This window comes from Macrotis lagotis, chromosome 2, assembly GCF_037893015.1.
Source record: "Macrotis lagotis isolate mMagLag1 chromosome 2, bilby.v1.9.chrom.fasta, whole genome shotgun sequence".
Taxonomy (NCBI): domain Eukaryota; kingdom Metazoa; phylum Chordata; class Mammalia; order Peramelemorphia; family Peramelidae; genus Macrotis; species Macrotis lagotis.
Window position 1 is genome coordinate 205,862,428 of NC_133659.1, and position 17,550 is coordinate 205,879,977.

General features: G+C 38.5%; 1 protein-coding gene across 3 annotated transcripts in view; it reads right to left on the reverse strand.

The window, feature by feature from the left end:
• DNAI2 (dynein axonemal intermediate chain 2) overlaps window positions 1-17,550 on the reverse strand; it is a 92,685-nt gene that overhangs the window by 57,047 nt on the left and 18,088 nt on the right. For all 3 annotated transcript variants that reach the window (XM_074224647.1, XM_074224645.1, XM_074224646.1), the window contains exons 4-6: window positions 14,676-14,797; window positions 9,699-9,841; window positions 8,101-8,214 (exon numbers count right to left, since the gene is read on the reverse strand). In XM_074224647.1, coding sequence (XP_074080748.1) covers window positions 8,101-8,214; window positions 9,699-9,841; window positions 14,676-14,797 — 379 coding nt within the window. The remainder of the gene's footprint in view (window positions 1-8,100; window positions 8,215-9,698; window positions 9,842-14,675; window positions 14,798-17,550) is intronic.

Here is a 17,550-nt window from a genome sequence, read left to right on the forward strand (position 1 = left end):
GGTTGGTACACTATCCACTGAGCCATCTAACTGCCCTGCACTGTCCTCTTTAACTGGCTCAGATTTAGAGTTAGAAAGGACCTGTTCATTAAGCCCAACCTTCACTCAACATCTGAGTGAAGCTTGAAGAATTTCCATTACTTGCTAAGAATAACTACTATATATCATTAACTATGTACCAAGAGCTTACAACTGTTCTTATTTGACCCTCACAACAGTCCTGGGAAGGAAGTTTTAGTAGTCCCATTTTCAGTTAAGGAAATTTAGGCAATGATTCCGGGAACATTCTATTCACTGTCATCTAGCTCTTGATGATAATTTTGGTGACTCCATTCCATCACCTTATCTACTAAGTCATGTTGCCTTTCAAAATGAGGAAATCATCTTTACTCTCAATGCAAAGACTTGCCTTCTCCCAGAATGGAAAACAGGGTCTTTTGGACAACTTCCTCTGGTTCAATCCCCTGAGTTAAGATGACTATTCAGTACATTTTCCAAGTCTTCATCTATTCAGGGTAGGCTATAATTAGACTATGGTCTTTTGCTCAATAATCACCAAGCTAATCCAGAGTTCAAGGTTCTTCACTTTTTTAATACTCTGAAGTTATCTTGTAGGTCCAAGAAAAATAAGCCATTGGAAGAAATGAACTGAGGCAATCTAAACCATGAACAAATCTAATGTTTGGATGGTAGGGAAAATTGCTTTTCTAGTCTTTTCATATGCAAATCAGCTACTCAAAACCTCTAAGCTTTTCTTCCTGCAAATGAGCCTACTTCAAATTATGTTCTTGACAAGGTATGTACATATGTGGGTCTTCGTTTGAAAAAGATCTTGTTGTAATTTAGGCTTTAGTTGTGGACCTTTTTATCCATGGGGTTTTCTTGCAATAATAATGGAGTGGTTTTTGTCATTTCATTCTCCAGTGGATTAGACAAGCAGAGCTAAGAGACTTACTCAGGGACTCATAACTGATCAAATTTGAACTCTAGAAGATGAGTCTCATTGACTTCAGACTCTGCACATTATTCACAGCATCACCTAGATGCCAGTCTCTGAGGTCAAATTTGAATTTAGATCTTTCTCACTTCCAGGCCTTGTGCTCTCCCCCTTGAGTCACCTAGCTGCCTTCACCTCTTTAGTTGTTCGTTAGTTTTTCATAACCCCATTTGGGGTTTTCTTGGCAAAAGACACTAGAGTGGATTGCCATTTCCTTCTCAAGCTCATTTTACAGATGAAGAACTGAGGCAAACAGTGACTTGCCCTACAGCTAGTGAGTGTCTGAGGCCAGATATGAATCTAGGTTTTCTAACTCCTTGGCTGCCTCTGCCTCCACCTCTACTCTATTGCAACAGGAATGAGAGAATATCCTATCTTTATCTCTAATTTGCTGCTTAGGACCAGCAAAATGCTGATTTTTGAAAGAGGCATTTTTACTGACCTAAATCTTGTCCCTGATCCTGTCTCCCAATGCCACTTCTATGGAAACACTTCACGATATTCTACATAATCATGGGTGATTAATTAAGTTACTTTCTCTCAAGTTTTACCTTGAGGAAAAAATACACTTAATCTGTCTTTCCTAGCAATAGCAAAGTTTATTCTTAGGATTTTGAGTTGGGGGGGGTGGCTAGGTGGCACAGTAGATAGAGCACTGGCCCTGGAGTCAGGAGTACCTGAGTTCAAATCCAACTTCAGACACTTAATAATTACCTAGCTGTGTGGCCTTGGACAAACCACTTAACCCGATTGCCTTGCAAAAACTAAAAACTGAAAAAAAAAAAGGATTTAGAGTTGGGAGGGATCACCTAGTCCAACTCCATCATTTCACAGATAAGGAAATGAAAATTAAAAAGACAGAACACAGGGCCTGAAGATTAGGAAGACCTGAATTCAAATTAGACCTCAGATACTTAGCTGTGTGACCCTAGGCAATTAATTCACTTCACTCTACTTGCCTCAGTTTCCTCATCTGTAAAATGGCCTCTAGAAAAAAATGCCAAACCACTTTGGTATCTTTGTCAAGAAATTTCCAAACGGGATTGAGAAAATTTGGACACAACTGAAAAGACTCAATAACAACAATAACATGGTCACACATAGTATAAACTGAGGAGCAAGGATTTGAACCTAGGTTGCTCAGGAAAAATACAACCCTCTTCTCACTCAACTAGGACTTTAAACAAAAGTTTCTTTTTTCTTTTTTTCCCATTCAGAGCTATTCCAAAGAGGCTCAACCACTAGCATTGATAGTTTTAGATATTCTCTAAAATAAAAGGAAGAGTTAATTAATAAAATAAACAAACCAAGACTTAAAAGTAGATAAATCATAGTAAATGACTAAATTAGCCGATGAGGTAATCAGACAGGGGAAGTTTTAACAAGGCAGTGAAATTTTCCATGGATCCTGGTGGGTTCTTTGCTGCGCACTCCCATTGTGGGGCTCAACATGAGTAGAAGCCACAGAGGAACCCAGCCTCACCGATACTCAGACAATGAAAATCTACCAGAGAGAGTAATTAAAGAACAAGTCTTGAGGTATTGAATAAATAATGGCAGAATGACTTCAGTTTAATATTTTAAAATCCTTACCAATTATTTGATAAATGAGATTTATGCAAATTCATTTCCATCATTGAATGAAGGCATGCCTGGACATAGAAGAGGATGCTGAAACAAGCTCTGAGGCACCTATCTTATAAAGGGAAAGTTATTGGAAGTCTCCTCCACTTTCTCAGTTTTCCCAGGATTTGCTGCCTAATATTCCAGTGACTCTTTTTTGTTAAACATGATCTCTTGACTCCAAGGGGTAGTAGAGTTCTGGGAAAGGATAAGGGGCTATGGAGCATCAGGAATGAGCATACAATATCAGTTTCTAAACCTGAACCTGAAAAGTAGGAGTATGACAGAAGCAAAGGATGAAATGCGGAAGGATACAGAATTGACTACAAGCTCAATTTGAGTTAGCAATGTGATATGGTCATTGTTGTTTTCTCTGATACTCCTCCTTCCTCTCTTTCACAAGAAAAGCAACTAAAATCTTGGAAGGCTTTAGAAGGAATCTGGTTTCCAAGAATAGGGAAGTGATAATTCTAGATTAAATCTCATCTGGACTATATGGCTTTCAGTTTTGAGCACCACGTTTAAGTCAATAGTCAATAAACATTTATCAATTTACTAAGTGACAGGTACTATGCTAAGTACTGATATATAAATACAAATTTTTAAAAAAGGCAACTCTTGCCCTCAAGGATCTTACAATCTAATGATTTAAGTGTTTTAAGGATGACACTGAAAAGTTGGAGAGAACCCAGAGGAGGGTCACCAGAAGGGTCTCAAATGTATGACTCCTGGTTGAAGGAAATGAATGTTTTTTCCCTGAAGAAAACTGGGGTTGTATGATAGGGAGAATCTTAGAGCAATATGTAGGAGTGGCAAAGAAGTCAATTTAGGTTAGATGTCAAGAAGAACTTCTTAATAATCAGAATTGTCCAGAAGTGGAATGCCCACTTCCAGAGTTGGTGGGTTCTTCTTCTTTTGAGGTCCTCAAGTAGAGGCTGAATGATCCCCTGTCAATTATAACAGGTTTACCTTGGGTATGTGGATTGAACCAGATGGTTATGAGGTCCCTTCTATCTCAAAATTCTGTGATTCTGTAATCCTTTCAATTTTACATGTAGTGCATAGATTTTTCCTGAGTGGTTCTTTTGCTTAACTCCAAATAATCTTTTTTTTTTTAAGATCGTTTTCAAGGCAATGGGGTTAAGTGGCTTGCCCAAGGCCACACAGCTAGGTAATTATTAAGTGTCTGAGACCGCATTTGAACTCAGATACTCTTGACTCCAAGGCCAGTGCTCTATCTACTGCGCCACCTAGCTGCCCCTGCTCCAAGTAATCTTAAAGTGCCTCCAGATACAAATACATAAAACCAAAAGTTATTCCCTGAGAGATGTGGCCAAATGATATGAAGAGTTTTCAAAAGAATTGCATACTATGATCACTCATATTTTTAAATGCTCCAAATTACAAATAACAAGAGCCATACAAATGAAAATAACTTTCAGGCTCACTTCAAAATCAGCAAATTGGCAAGAAGGTTATGTTGAAGGGATTGTAGAAAGACAGGTACACTAATATACAGTTGATGGATCTATGAATTTCTCCAATCATTGGAATATGGTTGGGGAAAGCAATTTGGAATTAGGAAAAGTCAACTAAAATATTCAAACTCTTTCATACCCAGGAATTGCACTGCAAAGCATCTATATCAAAGTGAGCAATGATGAATATAATGGCATTATATACAAATATACAAATATTTATAGCAATATTTTTTTGTAGTAGATAAAGCAAACAACCTGGAAAGAAAGTTGATGCTCATTAACTGGGAAATGACTAAACAAATTATGATAAATAAATATAATAGAATATCTGTGTGCTCTAAAAGCAACAAATGTGATGAAGAAAGAAAAGCATGAGAAAGCTTATATGAAGTAATACAAAATGAAGTTAGCAGACCAAGGAAAGATGCATGATTACAATGAAGTAAATGTAAAGAACAAGACAATTGAAACTGAATGTGGTGGAATTATATTGGAGTTATATTGATCAAGTTTGTCCCCAAATGATAAGATATGGGAAGGTACCTACTTTTTTCCTTTGCTGAGATGAGGAGCTAAAGATATTTCAGTTAGTTTCAAGTTAAGGTGACCTTTTAAAATCTATTTTTATTCTCTGTTATATCTCAACAAATACTATACTGCTAAATTAAGGGGTTAGAGTTCTCTACTACAAAGTCTCTCTCAATAATCTTTTTTTTTGTTTTTTTGTTTTTAGTTTTTGCAAGGCAATGGGGTAATTATTAAGTGTCTGAGCCTGAATTTGAACTCAGGTACTCCTGACTCCAAGGTTGGTGCTCTATTCACTGCACCACCTAGCTGCCCCCCTCAATAATCTTTTCATACATTTGATAGGACCAGTTCAGTCCTGGGTAACAATGACCTCTAGAAAAGTATTAGACTCATCCTGACCCTCTCTAGCTCTATATACTCTCATTTCCAGGGAAAATCATTTAAAACTTATCTCTTGAGTCTCTTGAGTCTCTTCTCAAAAGGGGGGAGAGAGAAAGGTACTATATATATAGTTGATCAGGCATAGGACAACTATTTATTTCTTCTACACAAAAAAAAATGCCAAAAACAAAAGATGGGAATCATACTGATTAAAGTATAGTTTTTAACTATTGTTATACTTTCCTGGAAAGTTCATACTTTAAACATTAGGACTTGAACTATTTTGTAGGACTTCCAAGCAGTCATTTCACCTTCCCTTAGATTCTGCATTTTCTGAACAGCTATCTCAAAGTGAAAGTATTCTAGGATTTTAGACCACAGCTTGCACTCATCTTCCTTGCAGTGGTCATCTTCGCCTCCAACAAAGAACTTTATTAGAGTAGCACACCCGACATTAGCTGAGAGATCCAGAAGTCCCAAATCTCTTAAATTCACCTAATTGTCTCTAAGGCTTCTAAGTGTTTGTATCAGTTTTGCCATTCAGACCCCTTTGCTCTGAGGCAGCTAGGTGGCACAGCAGATAGAGCCTGGAATCAGAAGGAGGTGAATTCAAATCAGACCTCAGACATTAGCTATGTGACTCTAGGTAAGTCCCTTAACTTTGAAAGAGGGAAAGAAGGAAAGAAAGGAAGAAAGATAGAGGGAAAAAAAAGAAAAGCAAGAAGGAAGGAAGGAAAGAAGGAAGGAAAGAAGGAAGGGGCTTTGAGGTTTTGGTCAGTAGATGTGCTGGCTGCCAAGTTCAAACAATTCATTTCTATCAGGGTGGGAGAGAGTACACGCCTCCCTTACTTCTCATGGTAAGTGCCTAGAAAGCCATGTTTCACTTTCAAGACAAAAGAGAAGTCTAGAAGGTGGAGACAATAAAATGCAAATTACTGAGTAGATCATTCCTTCTGGCTTAAATCATCAGTCCTGACTGATGCAGTTTTTTTTTAAGTTTTTGCAAGGCAAATGGGGTTAAGGGGCTTGCCCAAGACCACACAGCTAGATAACTATTAAGTGTCTGAGACCGGATTTGAACCCAGGTACTCCTGACTCCAGGGCCTGTGCTTTATCCACTGCACCACCTAGCCGCCCCTGACTGATGCAGTTTTGAGGCAGTCCAATCATACCCAGGTGGGTGAGCTATCAAAGGACAATCCCAGATTTGCTGTTTCATCCACAACTCCTTTATCATAGAGCCAAGCATTTCCCTGCCAAGGGTCCTTAGTGTATGATCCATGGAATGACCCCTACCAGTCCAGCATACTGCCAGGATACATGAAAAGGGAGAAAGAGTAAAACAAGAAGCCATTGACAAGTTATAAGCAAGTTACCCTTTCCAGTGGAAGACAAGAGGTCAAGAGACCAGGAGCAGACAGGGTGCTGATCAGAGGCGAGTGAAACATGGACATTATGGGAAGCCAGTCAGGGGAATTAAGAGTAGATCAGTCAAAATTGCAGATGTAGAGAATGTAAGATTTCCAGGATACAGTTCATAGCACCTATTCTTGCTTGGAGTACTAACTGGGAGGAAAAATTCAACCAACAGCTCCCCTGGACCCATCTGATCATTTACCTTCTGATAGGTGGGGAAGAAGAATATGTGTAGAGAGAAAAAATCCACTCCCTATAAGCTGCAATCATCATAATCTTCCTTTGAATAAATTATTTTCATGTTGTTGAAGATTCCACTTAAGTGTAATACGAGTATTTCAGGGTAGAGGTAGCAGCCAATTAGAGAAAAATTTTTTTCAGTATTAGTGTAACAAGGGCTACCCTCTCAGTCTGTGCTATTATAGTAATATTTCTTGATATATCTATCCATACCCATGAGACAGCCCTTTGACCTGGGAGAGAAAAGTTATTAAGGAAATGATTTAGTAAGCAGAGAAATGTATGTATATAGAGGTCATGGATAAGAGAGATGCTAGTATTCCAATCCCCCTTTAAAGCTTATCCTGGAATTCTAGGACTTTGAGAACCATCTAATCACCCCCCCACACACACACACACAAACTCATACTCCTCCAAAAGATACGTTTTAAAATCATACTACTAGTGGATAGAGCACCGGCCCTGGAGTCAGGAGTACCTGGGTTCAAATCCGGCCTCAGACACTTAATAATTACCTAGCCGTGTGGCCTTGGGCAAGCCACTTAACCCCATTGCCTTGCAAAAAAAAAAAAAAAAAAACCTAAAAAAATAAAATAAAAAAATAAAATAAAATCATGCTACTGAAAGAATCAAGGGTTAGATTTTTTTGTTTTACTTCCTCTAACAAGTAGTGTCCTGATGTAACAGCATCTCTAAATTGGACTTTGTAATCATTTCCATTTTCAGCTCCTCCCACACCAAAAAAAGTGTTCCATGATATACTATGGGTTTTTTTTTTAGATTTTTCAAGTCAGTGGGGTTAAGTGGCTTGCCCAAGGCCACACGGCTAGGTAATTATTAAGTGTCTGAGGTCGGATTTGAACCCAGGTACTCCTGACTCCAGGGCCGGTGCTCTGTCCATTGCGTCACCTAGCCACCCCTATATTTACTATTAAAAAAAATACAGTGAATTTAAATGAATTTTCCTTGGGGAATTTTGAAATACCTCTTGAGGTTCATAGCAGCTAATTGGCACAATGGGTAGAGTACTGGGCTTGGAATCAGGAAAACCTATCTTCCTGTCTTCAAATCTAGTCTCAGACTAGCTTGTATGATCTTGGGTAAGTCACTTACTCCTCCTTGCTTCAGTTTCCTTATCTCTAAAATGAGAAAAAAATGACAAACCACTCTAGTGTCTGCCAAGAAAACCCCCAAATGGGATCACAAAGAATCAGACATGATTGAACCACAGCAACTTGAGGTTAGTGGAGACATCTTATGAATCACTGCCTTACTCATCTATGTGTCTGTTGGAAACTCCCAGTCTCTGGGTTTTCTTTGATATTAATAAACTCCAAGCCCAAACTGGAATTTAAATTTTAGCTTAAAATAGAAGAGGTCTGGACCCAAGCAAGTGCCAGAGGAAAAGTGGGTAATCACTGGGTCTCTCCTTACCAATCTGCCCATTGTAGCAGCCTCCAATCAGGACATGTGCATCTTTGGGGTTGTACTCCAAGGTCACCAGAGGAGAAGCTGGCTTCAGGGAGAGTTCTGGTTTGTTGGGGTTTTCTATTTTTTTTAAAAAGGGAAAAAACATAGAAATATGAAAGACGAAGTGGGGGTTGGGGAAGAGGGAAGAAAGTATTAGCATATTTAAATTAATTATTACTTCCAGGATCAAATACTTCTAGGATCAATATGTTTGACATATAAAGTCCTTCATGACCTGGCCCATTTCTAACTTTCCAGTCTTAAACCTTAAACCTTAATTCTCTTTATATTATTGCTACTCTGCAGCACTCCACCTTGGGTAGCACCATAGTGCTCTGAGTGGCATCAGGGCAACTCATCTTCCTGAGCTCTATTTTGGCCTCAGACACTAAGTAGCTGTGTGACCCTGGGCAAGTCATTCAACTCTGCCTCAGTTTCCTCATCTGCCAAATGAGTTAGAGAAGGAAATGACATAGTACTGCAGGATCTTTGCCAAGAAACCCCCAATGGGGTTATGAAGAGACAGACTCCACTGAAAAATGACTAAACAAGACATTCCATTTCCCTCTTTGCATTTATAATCTGGAATGCTCTCATCTCTGCTTCCTGGTTCCCTTCAAGGCTTTTATAGGAAGCTTTTTCCAATCCCCTTTAAGACTAGTGCCTTCCCTTTTTCAGGTTATCTCCAGATTATTCTGTATATATCTTGTTTGCCCATAGCTATTTGCATGTTGGCTCCCCCTGTTACTCTGAGTGATCTCCTTGAAAGCAAGAATGGTTTGGGCTGTTTTTGCTTTTGTTTTTCTTTGAATCCTCAGAACTTAATACAAGGCCTGTACATAATAATTGGTGCTTAATATGTTGACTTTAAAAAATAAGAAAAAGAGAACAAAGGAAAAAATCAGGAAAATCCATTGAATCATCAAAATCTGACAACAATATGAAACACTCTACACCACTAGTTTAAAATTTTACAACTAATGGAGGAGAACAGGACCTTTCAAAATTTTTATGGGAGTCCCAGAATCTGAAGCTTCCTTTTCTTGTCAGTAGCAGATGGAAAGTTCTTTCATATATTGAAACTTTTGTTGGTGGTGGTGACTCCTTTGGGGTTTTCTTAGCAAAGATATTGGAATGGGTTAACATTTCCTTCTCCAGCTCATTTGACAAATGAGGAAATGAAGGCAAACAGAGTTTACAAAGTCATCCAGTTACTAAGCATCTGAAACTAGATTTGAACTCAGGAAAATGTATCTTCCTTATTCTAGGTCTGGCACTCTATCCACTGAGTGACCCAGCAGCCCATGATTTGGAAAAGAGAGACTTTCCTGTACCTGGTTCTGTGTGTCTTAGCATTTTCTAAACTCAGCAATCCTTGAAAAATAATATCAATGACATCAACTGCCCAGAGAAGTGGCTTTCAAATAGAACTATTTTTCTGCACTACAGGTCTACTGAGGGACCTTCTATGCCCAAGACTTCATGGGACCTTCCTCCCAAGCCCCTTCCCCACTCCTACCAGTCAAGCTTCAAGAGGCTGCAGTGTTCCTTCCATATCTTACCCAGGTCCCAGATGAATGACTCCAAGCTCATGTTGACATTAGCTCGTTGGAAATCCAGACAGGAATATGCCACTGCTAATTTTCGGTTTGCATCAGGATGCCAAGATAGGTGGGTTGCTGTACGTTTGATTTCATTTGGGTCCCTTTTGGGAAAAATAAAATCACATGTGAGGTCAGCCCCCACTCCCAGGGTAACACGAGGGAGGAAAATCCTGCAAAGTATGTGATCTTGGAGTAAACTGTATTACTTCTTCATTGAGGATACTGGGAGGGATGTTCAATGTGTAGCCTGGCTTCACCCAGGGTAGGACCCTTAAGTCTCCTTCTGGTAATCAGGTGGTACACATATGATATATAGAGTATTGGACTTGGAATCATGAAGGCTTGAGTTCAAATCCACCCTTGGACCCTGAGGGTGTGAATTTCAGTTTCCTCATAAAAATGGAGAAAATAGTAGCATCTACTTTCAATTATCAAAAGTAATAATATTTGTAAAGTGTGATGCAAACCTAAAACTATTCTATAAATGCAAGCTATTGTTATTACTACTATTGTTATCATTATTATGATCTATTCCACAAAAGTGGGTTGGACCTCAGACAATATCTATCCAGGCCACCTATGAACATTGCTATTTCTTTAGACAACTCACTGGGACACAAAGATATTATAGCTATTGCACCAAATTGGAGATTTTTTTTTAAAGGGGGTAAGAGCATTAGTGGCCTGTGCTTCAATAGGTCTTGATGCCTAGTAGCCTGGCAAGCAGGGAATCATCCAAATCTTCATGGATTTAATTCTTCCCATCATGATTGGTTAAGCAGTCTGTCAACAGGCATTTATAAATCGCTTCCTTTAAGCCAAGCACCAAATCAGTTGGCAAGCAACCTCATCCAAGGGCCAGAAGTTTCCTTCTAAATGAACAGGGAAGTTCATTCCACCCAGTTTATTGAGATATTTAGAGGGAGTAGTGACTAAAGTAGTTGGAAGGCCATTGCAATTAATTTTTTTAATTTGGATTTTCCAGAGCACTTTGAATGTTGTCCAAATGCTTTTTATGATCAATTTTAAACTCAGTGCTTTGGCATCTGGAGTCCAGGAAAATTCAGACTGGACTAGATGGAAGTCTCCTGGTCTTCGAATTTCTGATCCCAGCTCCATTAGAGATTCTAATTACAAGGTAGTCCAACCAATTAGTTCAGCAGATCTAGTCTGTAAAACATAAGGCTGTGCCAAACATAATAAATGTAGAACTTTATAAAAAAAAAAACTTTTCTTCCACAAAATAACAAAATTGTCATGTTTTCAATTTTAGGGGCAACTAAGGTGGCAGATAAAGTGTCCAGTCTGGAGTCAGGAAGACTTATCTTGAGTTCAAATCTAGCCTCAGACAAGCTGTGTTACCCTTGGTAAATCACTTAACCCTATTTGCCTCAGATTCCTCATCTCTAAAATGAGCTGGAGGAGGAAATGACAAATCATTCCAGTATCTTTGCCAAGATAACTTCAAATGGTATCACAAAAAAGTCAAATATGTCTGAAAAGATTGTACAACAATAACAACGAATGGTTTCAATGCTCATCTTTATACAGATGACTCTAATATCTATTTATCCAGTCTTATAACCTCTTTCCCATCCTCCTGTCTAGAATCTCTCTGTGCCTATTAGACATGGATTCCTTTAGATATCTTAAGCTCAACATGCCCCAAAATGATTTCATTATTTTTCCTTTCCCACCTTTCCCTATTACCATTAGTGCCGGATCAGGCACTCAGGTTCACAACCCAATGTCAATCTCAACTCTTCACTTATCCACATCCCCCAATTAAAGAGTCAGTATTCACCCCAATTCTCTGATTCAGTCAATTCCAGTGGCTTCCCCTTCATACCTGGGATCAAATATAAAATTTTCTGTTTGGCTTTCAAAACTCTTTATAATCTGGCTCCTTCCAACCTATAGTCTTATGCACCCCTCTTTTTCCCATCCCTCCCACAGGATACTCCATTCTCCACTCATCATTTTCATTGGCTATTCTCCATGCTCAGAATGTTCTCCATCCTCATGTCTGCTTGAAGGCTTCAAGTTTCAGCTAAAGTCCCCTGAAACTGCTCCCAATTTATCAAGTCTAATACTTATTTGGACATATATCCAAATTTGTTTGTATGTTATTTTCCCCTTTAGACTGTGAGTTACTGGAGAGCAAGGTTTTTTTTTTTGTTTGTTTTTTGGTGGGGCGGGGTGGGTAGGAGAGTGTTAGCTTTCTACCTTTCTTTTCTATCCCCAGCACTTTGAAGAGTGGCTGACACAACTTGACTAGACTGGTTCTTTTCTTCCTTTAGCTTTATGAAAGATTTCATTTTGTTTTGCTTTTTGACAAGGGTGGGGTTAAGTGACTTGCTGAAGGTCACACAGCTAGGTAATTAAATATCTGAGGCCAAATTTGAACTCAGTTCCTCCCGACTCCAGAAATGGTGCCCTATATACTGCCTCACTTAACTGCTCCTGTGAATATTTTTAAAAAGTGAGGGAATTCTTGAATGTGTGTGTGAGGATGGGGGTAGGGTGGTACAGGTTGAACTAGATGACCACTGAAGTTTCTTCTAGTTCTGAGATTTTGTGAATCTTCAATCATAGGAAAGGAATCCTCTATTCTATTATCTTTTCCAGATGGAAGTGAGTTCAGTGTGATCTATTCTTTCTCTGAGCTCCTATAGTACTTGCCATTATTTTTTATTCAGTCATTTTAGCCATGTCCAATTCTTCATGACTCCATTTGGCATTTTTGTGATAAAGATACTGGAGTGATTTTCCATTTCCTTCTCCAACTCATTTTACAGATGAGGAAATTGAAGTAAGCAGTGTTAAGTGACTTGCCCAGGGTCACACAGTATCAAAGGTCAATAGTATTTCTAGATCTCATCCTCCCATCTTGTCAGGCAATTGTTTCCTAATAAAATTTTAAGTTATTTGAGGGCAGGGGCCATGTTTTCTTTATCTTTCACAGCATCCAGTCAAATGCTCTTAATGTTTGATGACTAGGCACTCAGGGCATTTTTTTAATAAGTCTGAACGTTAATATGCATATATATGAAACCCTTTGATACTTCTATTATAATCTCAATCTTTAACACATAGATTTAGAGTTAGAAGATCTAAAACCTTTTCTGGATTGTAGACCCCCTGTGACTGTAAGATGAATCCTCTCGCAGAAGAATATCTTAAATTATTTAACATAAAATACATAGGATCATAAAAGAAACTAATCATATTAAAATGTAGTTATCAAAAATTTTAAAACAGCAAGTTTATGATCTTTAGGTTAAGAACCATTTGTCTAAAATGAGGGGTCCTGGACTTCTGAACATTTAATCTAATTGATAAGAGACTATTGTGAGGGGACTTGGAGACAAAGTCCTGGGTTCATAAGTCATTCAGATACTTTCTAACCACATGATTACTTCTTTGAACATCATTTTTCTCAGTTGTAAAGTTGGAATAATATTAGCACTTATGCCTATCTCACAGGGTTATGAGAATCAAATAATTTCTGTAAAGTGTATTGTAAGTTTTTAAATGCTGTTATTACATATTACATAGAAAGGAAAGCAATATTCAAAAAAGGATGTGACTTGACCAAGGTCACAGATATAGTAAGTAATAAAACCAGGGTTTGAACTCAAGTCCATATGCTCCAAATTCAGCTCCATGCAGCTTCCCCAACCCATGTCACTATAGCATTTCAAGGAGCCTGGAAAGCCCTCCCCTGAACTTCTGAAATCAGTTCAGATACACCATCTCCCCAAGAATTTATGTTCTTATTTACCTGCCACTCTGTTAATAGGCAGGCTTCACAGAATGAGAAGGGACTTTAGAATTTATGTAGTCCAAGGGTACTTTTTAACCCTGGTGCCCATGAACTTTTTTTTTGGATAATTATGTTTCTTTTTTTTTTTTTAGGTTTTTTTTGCAAGGCAAAGGGGTTAAGTGGCTTGCCCAAGGCCACACAGCTAGGTAATTATTAAGTGTCTGAGACCGGATTTGAACCCAGGTACTCCTGACTCCAAGGCCGGTGCTTTATCTACTATGCCACCTAGCCGCCCCAATAATTATGTTTCAATACAATAGGTTTACTTTGCAATCCTATGTATTTTATTTAATGCATTTATGAATATTCATCTGAGTCAGATCCACAAGTTTTACCCTCAGACTGCCAAGGGAGTCCATGGCATTGAAAGAGTTAAAAAAATTCCAATCCAGGGAAATCCTTTCATTTTTTTTTTAGAATGTAATTGGGATTACATATACCTAGCCCAGGGTCACACAGCTAGTAAGTGTCTGAAGCTGGTCCCCTCTTGACTCCCTATTCACTAGGACCCTTATTCACTGAGTCACTTAACTGCCTAAACCCTTCATTTTGGCAGAGGAGGAAACTAAGTATTGAGGATTGATGTGGCATTCTTTAGTATAGAGATTCAGTTTGAATTTGCACCAGTGCTCTTTCCTTTGCTGCTTGTCTATAAATTTCTTTCTCTGTGTTTTTAAAGTTTTATCCTATCTTGTCATTTAGTCTATTTAGTCTATATTCTCCAGTGATAGGAACAATCATTTTTGTCCTGACACCTTTTTATGCTAGATGACAGAGTAGATTGGATGTTAGTCCTAGAGTCAGGAAGACCTGAATTAAAATTCTGTTTCAGGATAACTAAGAGACTGTGTAACCCTGGGCAAATGATCTTTCTGGGCCTCAACGTACCGTCTGTAAAATGAGGCAATTGGACTTAAGGGCCTCTAAAGTTCCATCTAGCTCTACCTGCAACACATGGTTCATAGTTAAGGGTCTCACATATAGCTCTGATTAACTGGGGAGGAGTCCCTGTTCCCTGGGAGCTCCTATTCCCTGGGAACTCCTTGTCCCTGGAGAGGAGGTGAGGTAAGATCTAAGATCAGGCAGAGACCAGGCCCAGCTGTGGATACCTGAAAACGTTGATAGTTTTGGCTGAAAGAACCTCATCAGACACTTCTACTGAATCGTCTTCATCAAAATATTCCCCATAAATATCAATGGCATTGTTCTGTTTAATGCAGTGCTCCATCACCTATCCATACAGAGAACAGTTTTCATCATTCTTTTCACACTGCTCAGGTCTTGAGTCTATAGTCTAGAGTGAAGGGGTAAAGCTTTGGGGTGGGGGTGGGGGAATCCTGGAGCAGATCAGGGGAATTTATGCTTAGAAATTATTTAGAATAATTGTCTAGTGCACCATGAGTTCTTTTAACTGATGAGAAATGAGCAAAGGAGGGAGAAGGAAAGGTGAAGAGCTAGATGTGGTTCCTGAAGAATGACTCCTGAGTAACTACATGAGAAATATGATGTCCCTACCTCCCTTCTTCCCTTCCTCCCTCCCTCTCTTCCTCTCTCCATCCTTTTTTTTATTTCTTCTTCTCTCCCTTCCTTTTTCTTCCTTCCTTCCTTTCTTCCTCCCTCCCTTCCTTTCCTCCTACCCTTTCTCTCCTTTCATTCCTTCCTTCTTTCCTCCCTTCCTCCTTTTCTTTTTTCCTTCTTTCTTCCTCCTTTTTTCTTTTATTCTTTCTTCCTCCACTTTCCCTTTCCTTCCTTCCTTTCTTTCTTCCTTTTTCTCTTCTTTTTCTTCTTTCATTCCTTCCTGCCCTCTCTCATTTAGAGACTAGTTTTCTCTATCTCTCTGAGGCTAAGTGCAGGAGTAACTCAAAGTCAAATCTCTTTACTGACTGGAATGAGAGCTTGGCCACACCTTGAATAAGGGTCTGGGTAAACCAATTTCCCCCCCTTTCCCCCCTCCCACTTCCTGGGAACTCACCATTTTGATTCTGAAGTTGGTGTGTTCATCCAATCGGATTATCCCACAGTAGCTCAGAACTTTGGAGCTCCAGTCTCAGTCTCCCCAGTAAATGAGATTATAGATATACGCACCATTGGTTGTCTGATGTATTTATTTTGAATAAATCCTGTATTTACTTTCTGTGACCATAATATATGTCTCCAATAGAATGTAAATTCCTTGAGAACAGGAGCTATCATTTTCATATATATGTATACTAGCTCCTAACATAGTGCCTCAGACATGATTGGAGTTTAATAAATTAGGTTTGTTGTTGATTATGGTGATGGGCAATCTCCTAGCCAAAGGAGTTATTTGAGAATTGATGTGGCATTCTTTAGTATAGAGACTCAGCTCATAAAGGGTTGAGGGAGGGTTTGAATTTGGACCAGTGCTCTTTCCTTTGCTGTTTGTCTATAAATTTCTTTCTCTGTGGAGCTTTTTAGTTATTTTAAACATGGTTAATAACTAAATGGGTTCATTGCAAAAGGTTGTTTTTATAAAAAATTCAGCTCTAAATATGAATTTGGATTCTTTTTTCATCTCAAATTCTGCTTATCGTATTTCATTTACAGCACTATCCTTAGGTACGTGAGCAAAAATTGAATTATGATTTTTCTCTGTATCTCTTATACCAAATTACAGCCTGGCACACTCTGATTCCTTAAGTGCTCAAGTCACCTGAAGTTCTGGTTATAGGTAATTGCTATATTGCAATATATTGATAATTGATCTGTCTGACATCAGGTATGTTAAAATAGAAAGACAGCATTATGCCAGTGAAGCCATTAAATCTATGAGGTTTGACTTTAATACTGCAGATGGAGTGAGTGGCCTTTGAGAGAAAGATTCGATTGAGGCAGAATTCTTTTTTTTTTTTTTCCCTTAGGTTTTTGCAAGGCAATGGTAAGGTTAAGTGGCTTGCCCAAGGCCACACAGCTAGGTAATTATTAAGTGTCTGAGGCTGGATTTGAACTCAGGTACTCCTGACTCCAGGGCCAGTGCTCTATCCACTGCATCACCTAGCTGCCTTTTAAAGGAAGTACTAACCTGGCAGACTTGGAACTTGGCTCTTTGAAAAGGATTGTCTGGAAACTCTGCCTGTAAAGGACATCTAATACATAAAGGATCATGTCTTTGTGTCCCTCTCTGCTCTTTAATAGTAAATTGCCATAATCATGCCAGGTATATCATAATTAAGTATGAGAGTGAGCCATAGGAATTCTATCTTCTAAATCTTTAATTAGCAAGTATTATTCTTGTTATTTTTTTTTTAACAGAGGATGTGATTCTTTATCACAACAAGCTCCCTCTAAGGAAAAATAAATATCAGCATGCCAATTGGATCTATTTTTTTAACTGTTTTAAAGAGATCCATTCTTCAACTAGAATTTTTGTTCATTCTAAATATGGCTAAAGTCACAATAGAAAATTTTGTTGCAAATTACTTATTGGACATGTACAGTTTAAAATATTTATTCAGTACATTTATTTTCTTGAGCTTTTGGTTACAAGTTAATGTGGCATCCAGTAATGAATCTGTGTTATATTGGAAGCCATATTCTTATAAAAAGTATTCTGATACTGACTTAGGATCATAAAGTATAATTCTTGCTCTTTATAGACCTTCTAGTTTTTTCCCTTGGATATCTGTTAAATAACTCTGTCTGGTTTTGCTTGCTCAATTTTTTTTCCTGAGTTTTGTTTCTCTAGGTAAACAGCTGTATATCTCCAACTGTGGCCTCTGCAGGCTGCTAGTCAGTTGTGCCAGTACTGATAGTAATCATTCTCTGGACCCTGCCTCAATGGAGTTCTCACTGCAAATGCATTCATTTACAAATGGACCCTGAAAGGCCCAGAAGAATCTGGGTCCAAATAATTTTGAGGGGGGAAAATGGTGCAGAGAATTATGAATGTAGAAAGTTTAATTTTTGAATACTGTTAAATCTGGGAATCTTGTTAAGGGTATGGAAGTATCTTTGCTCTTGGGA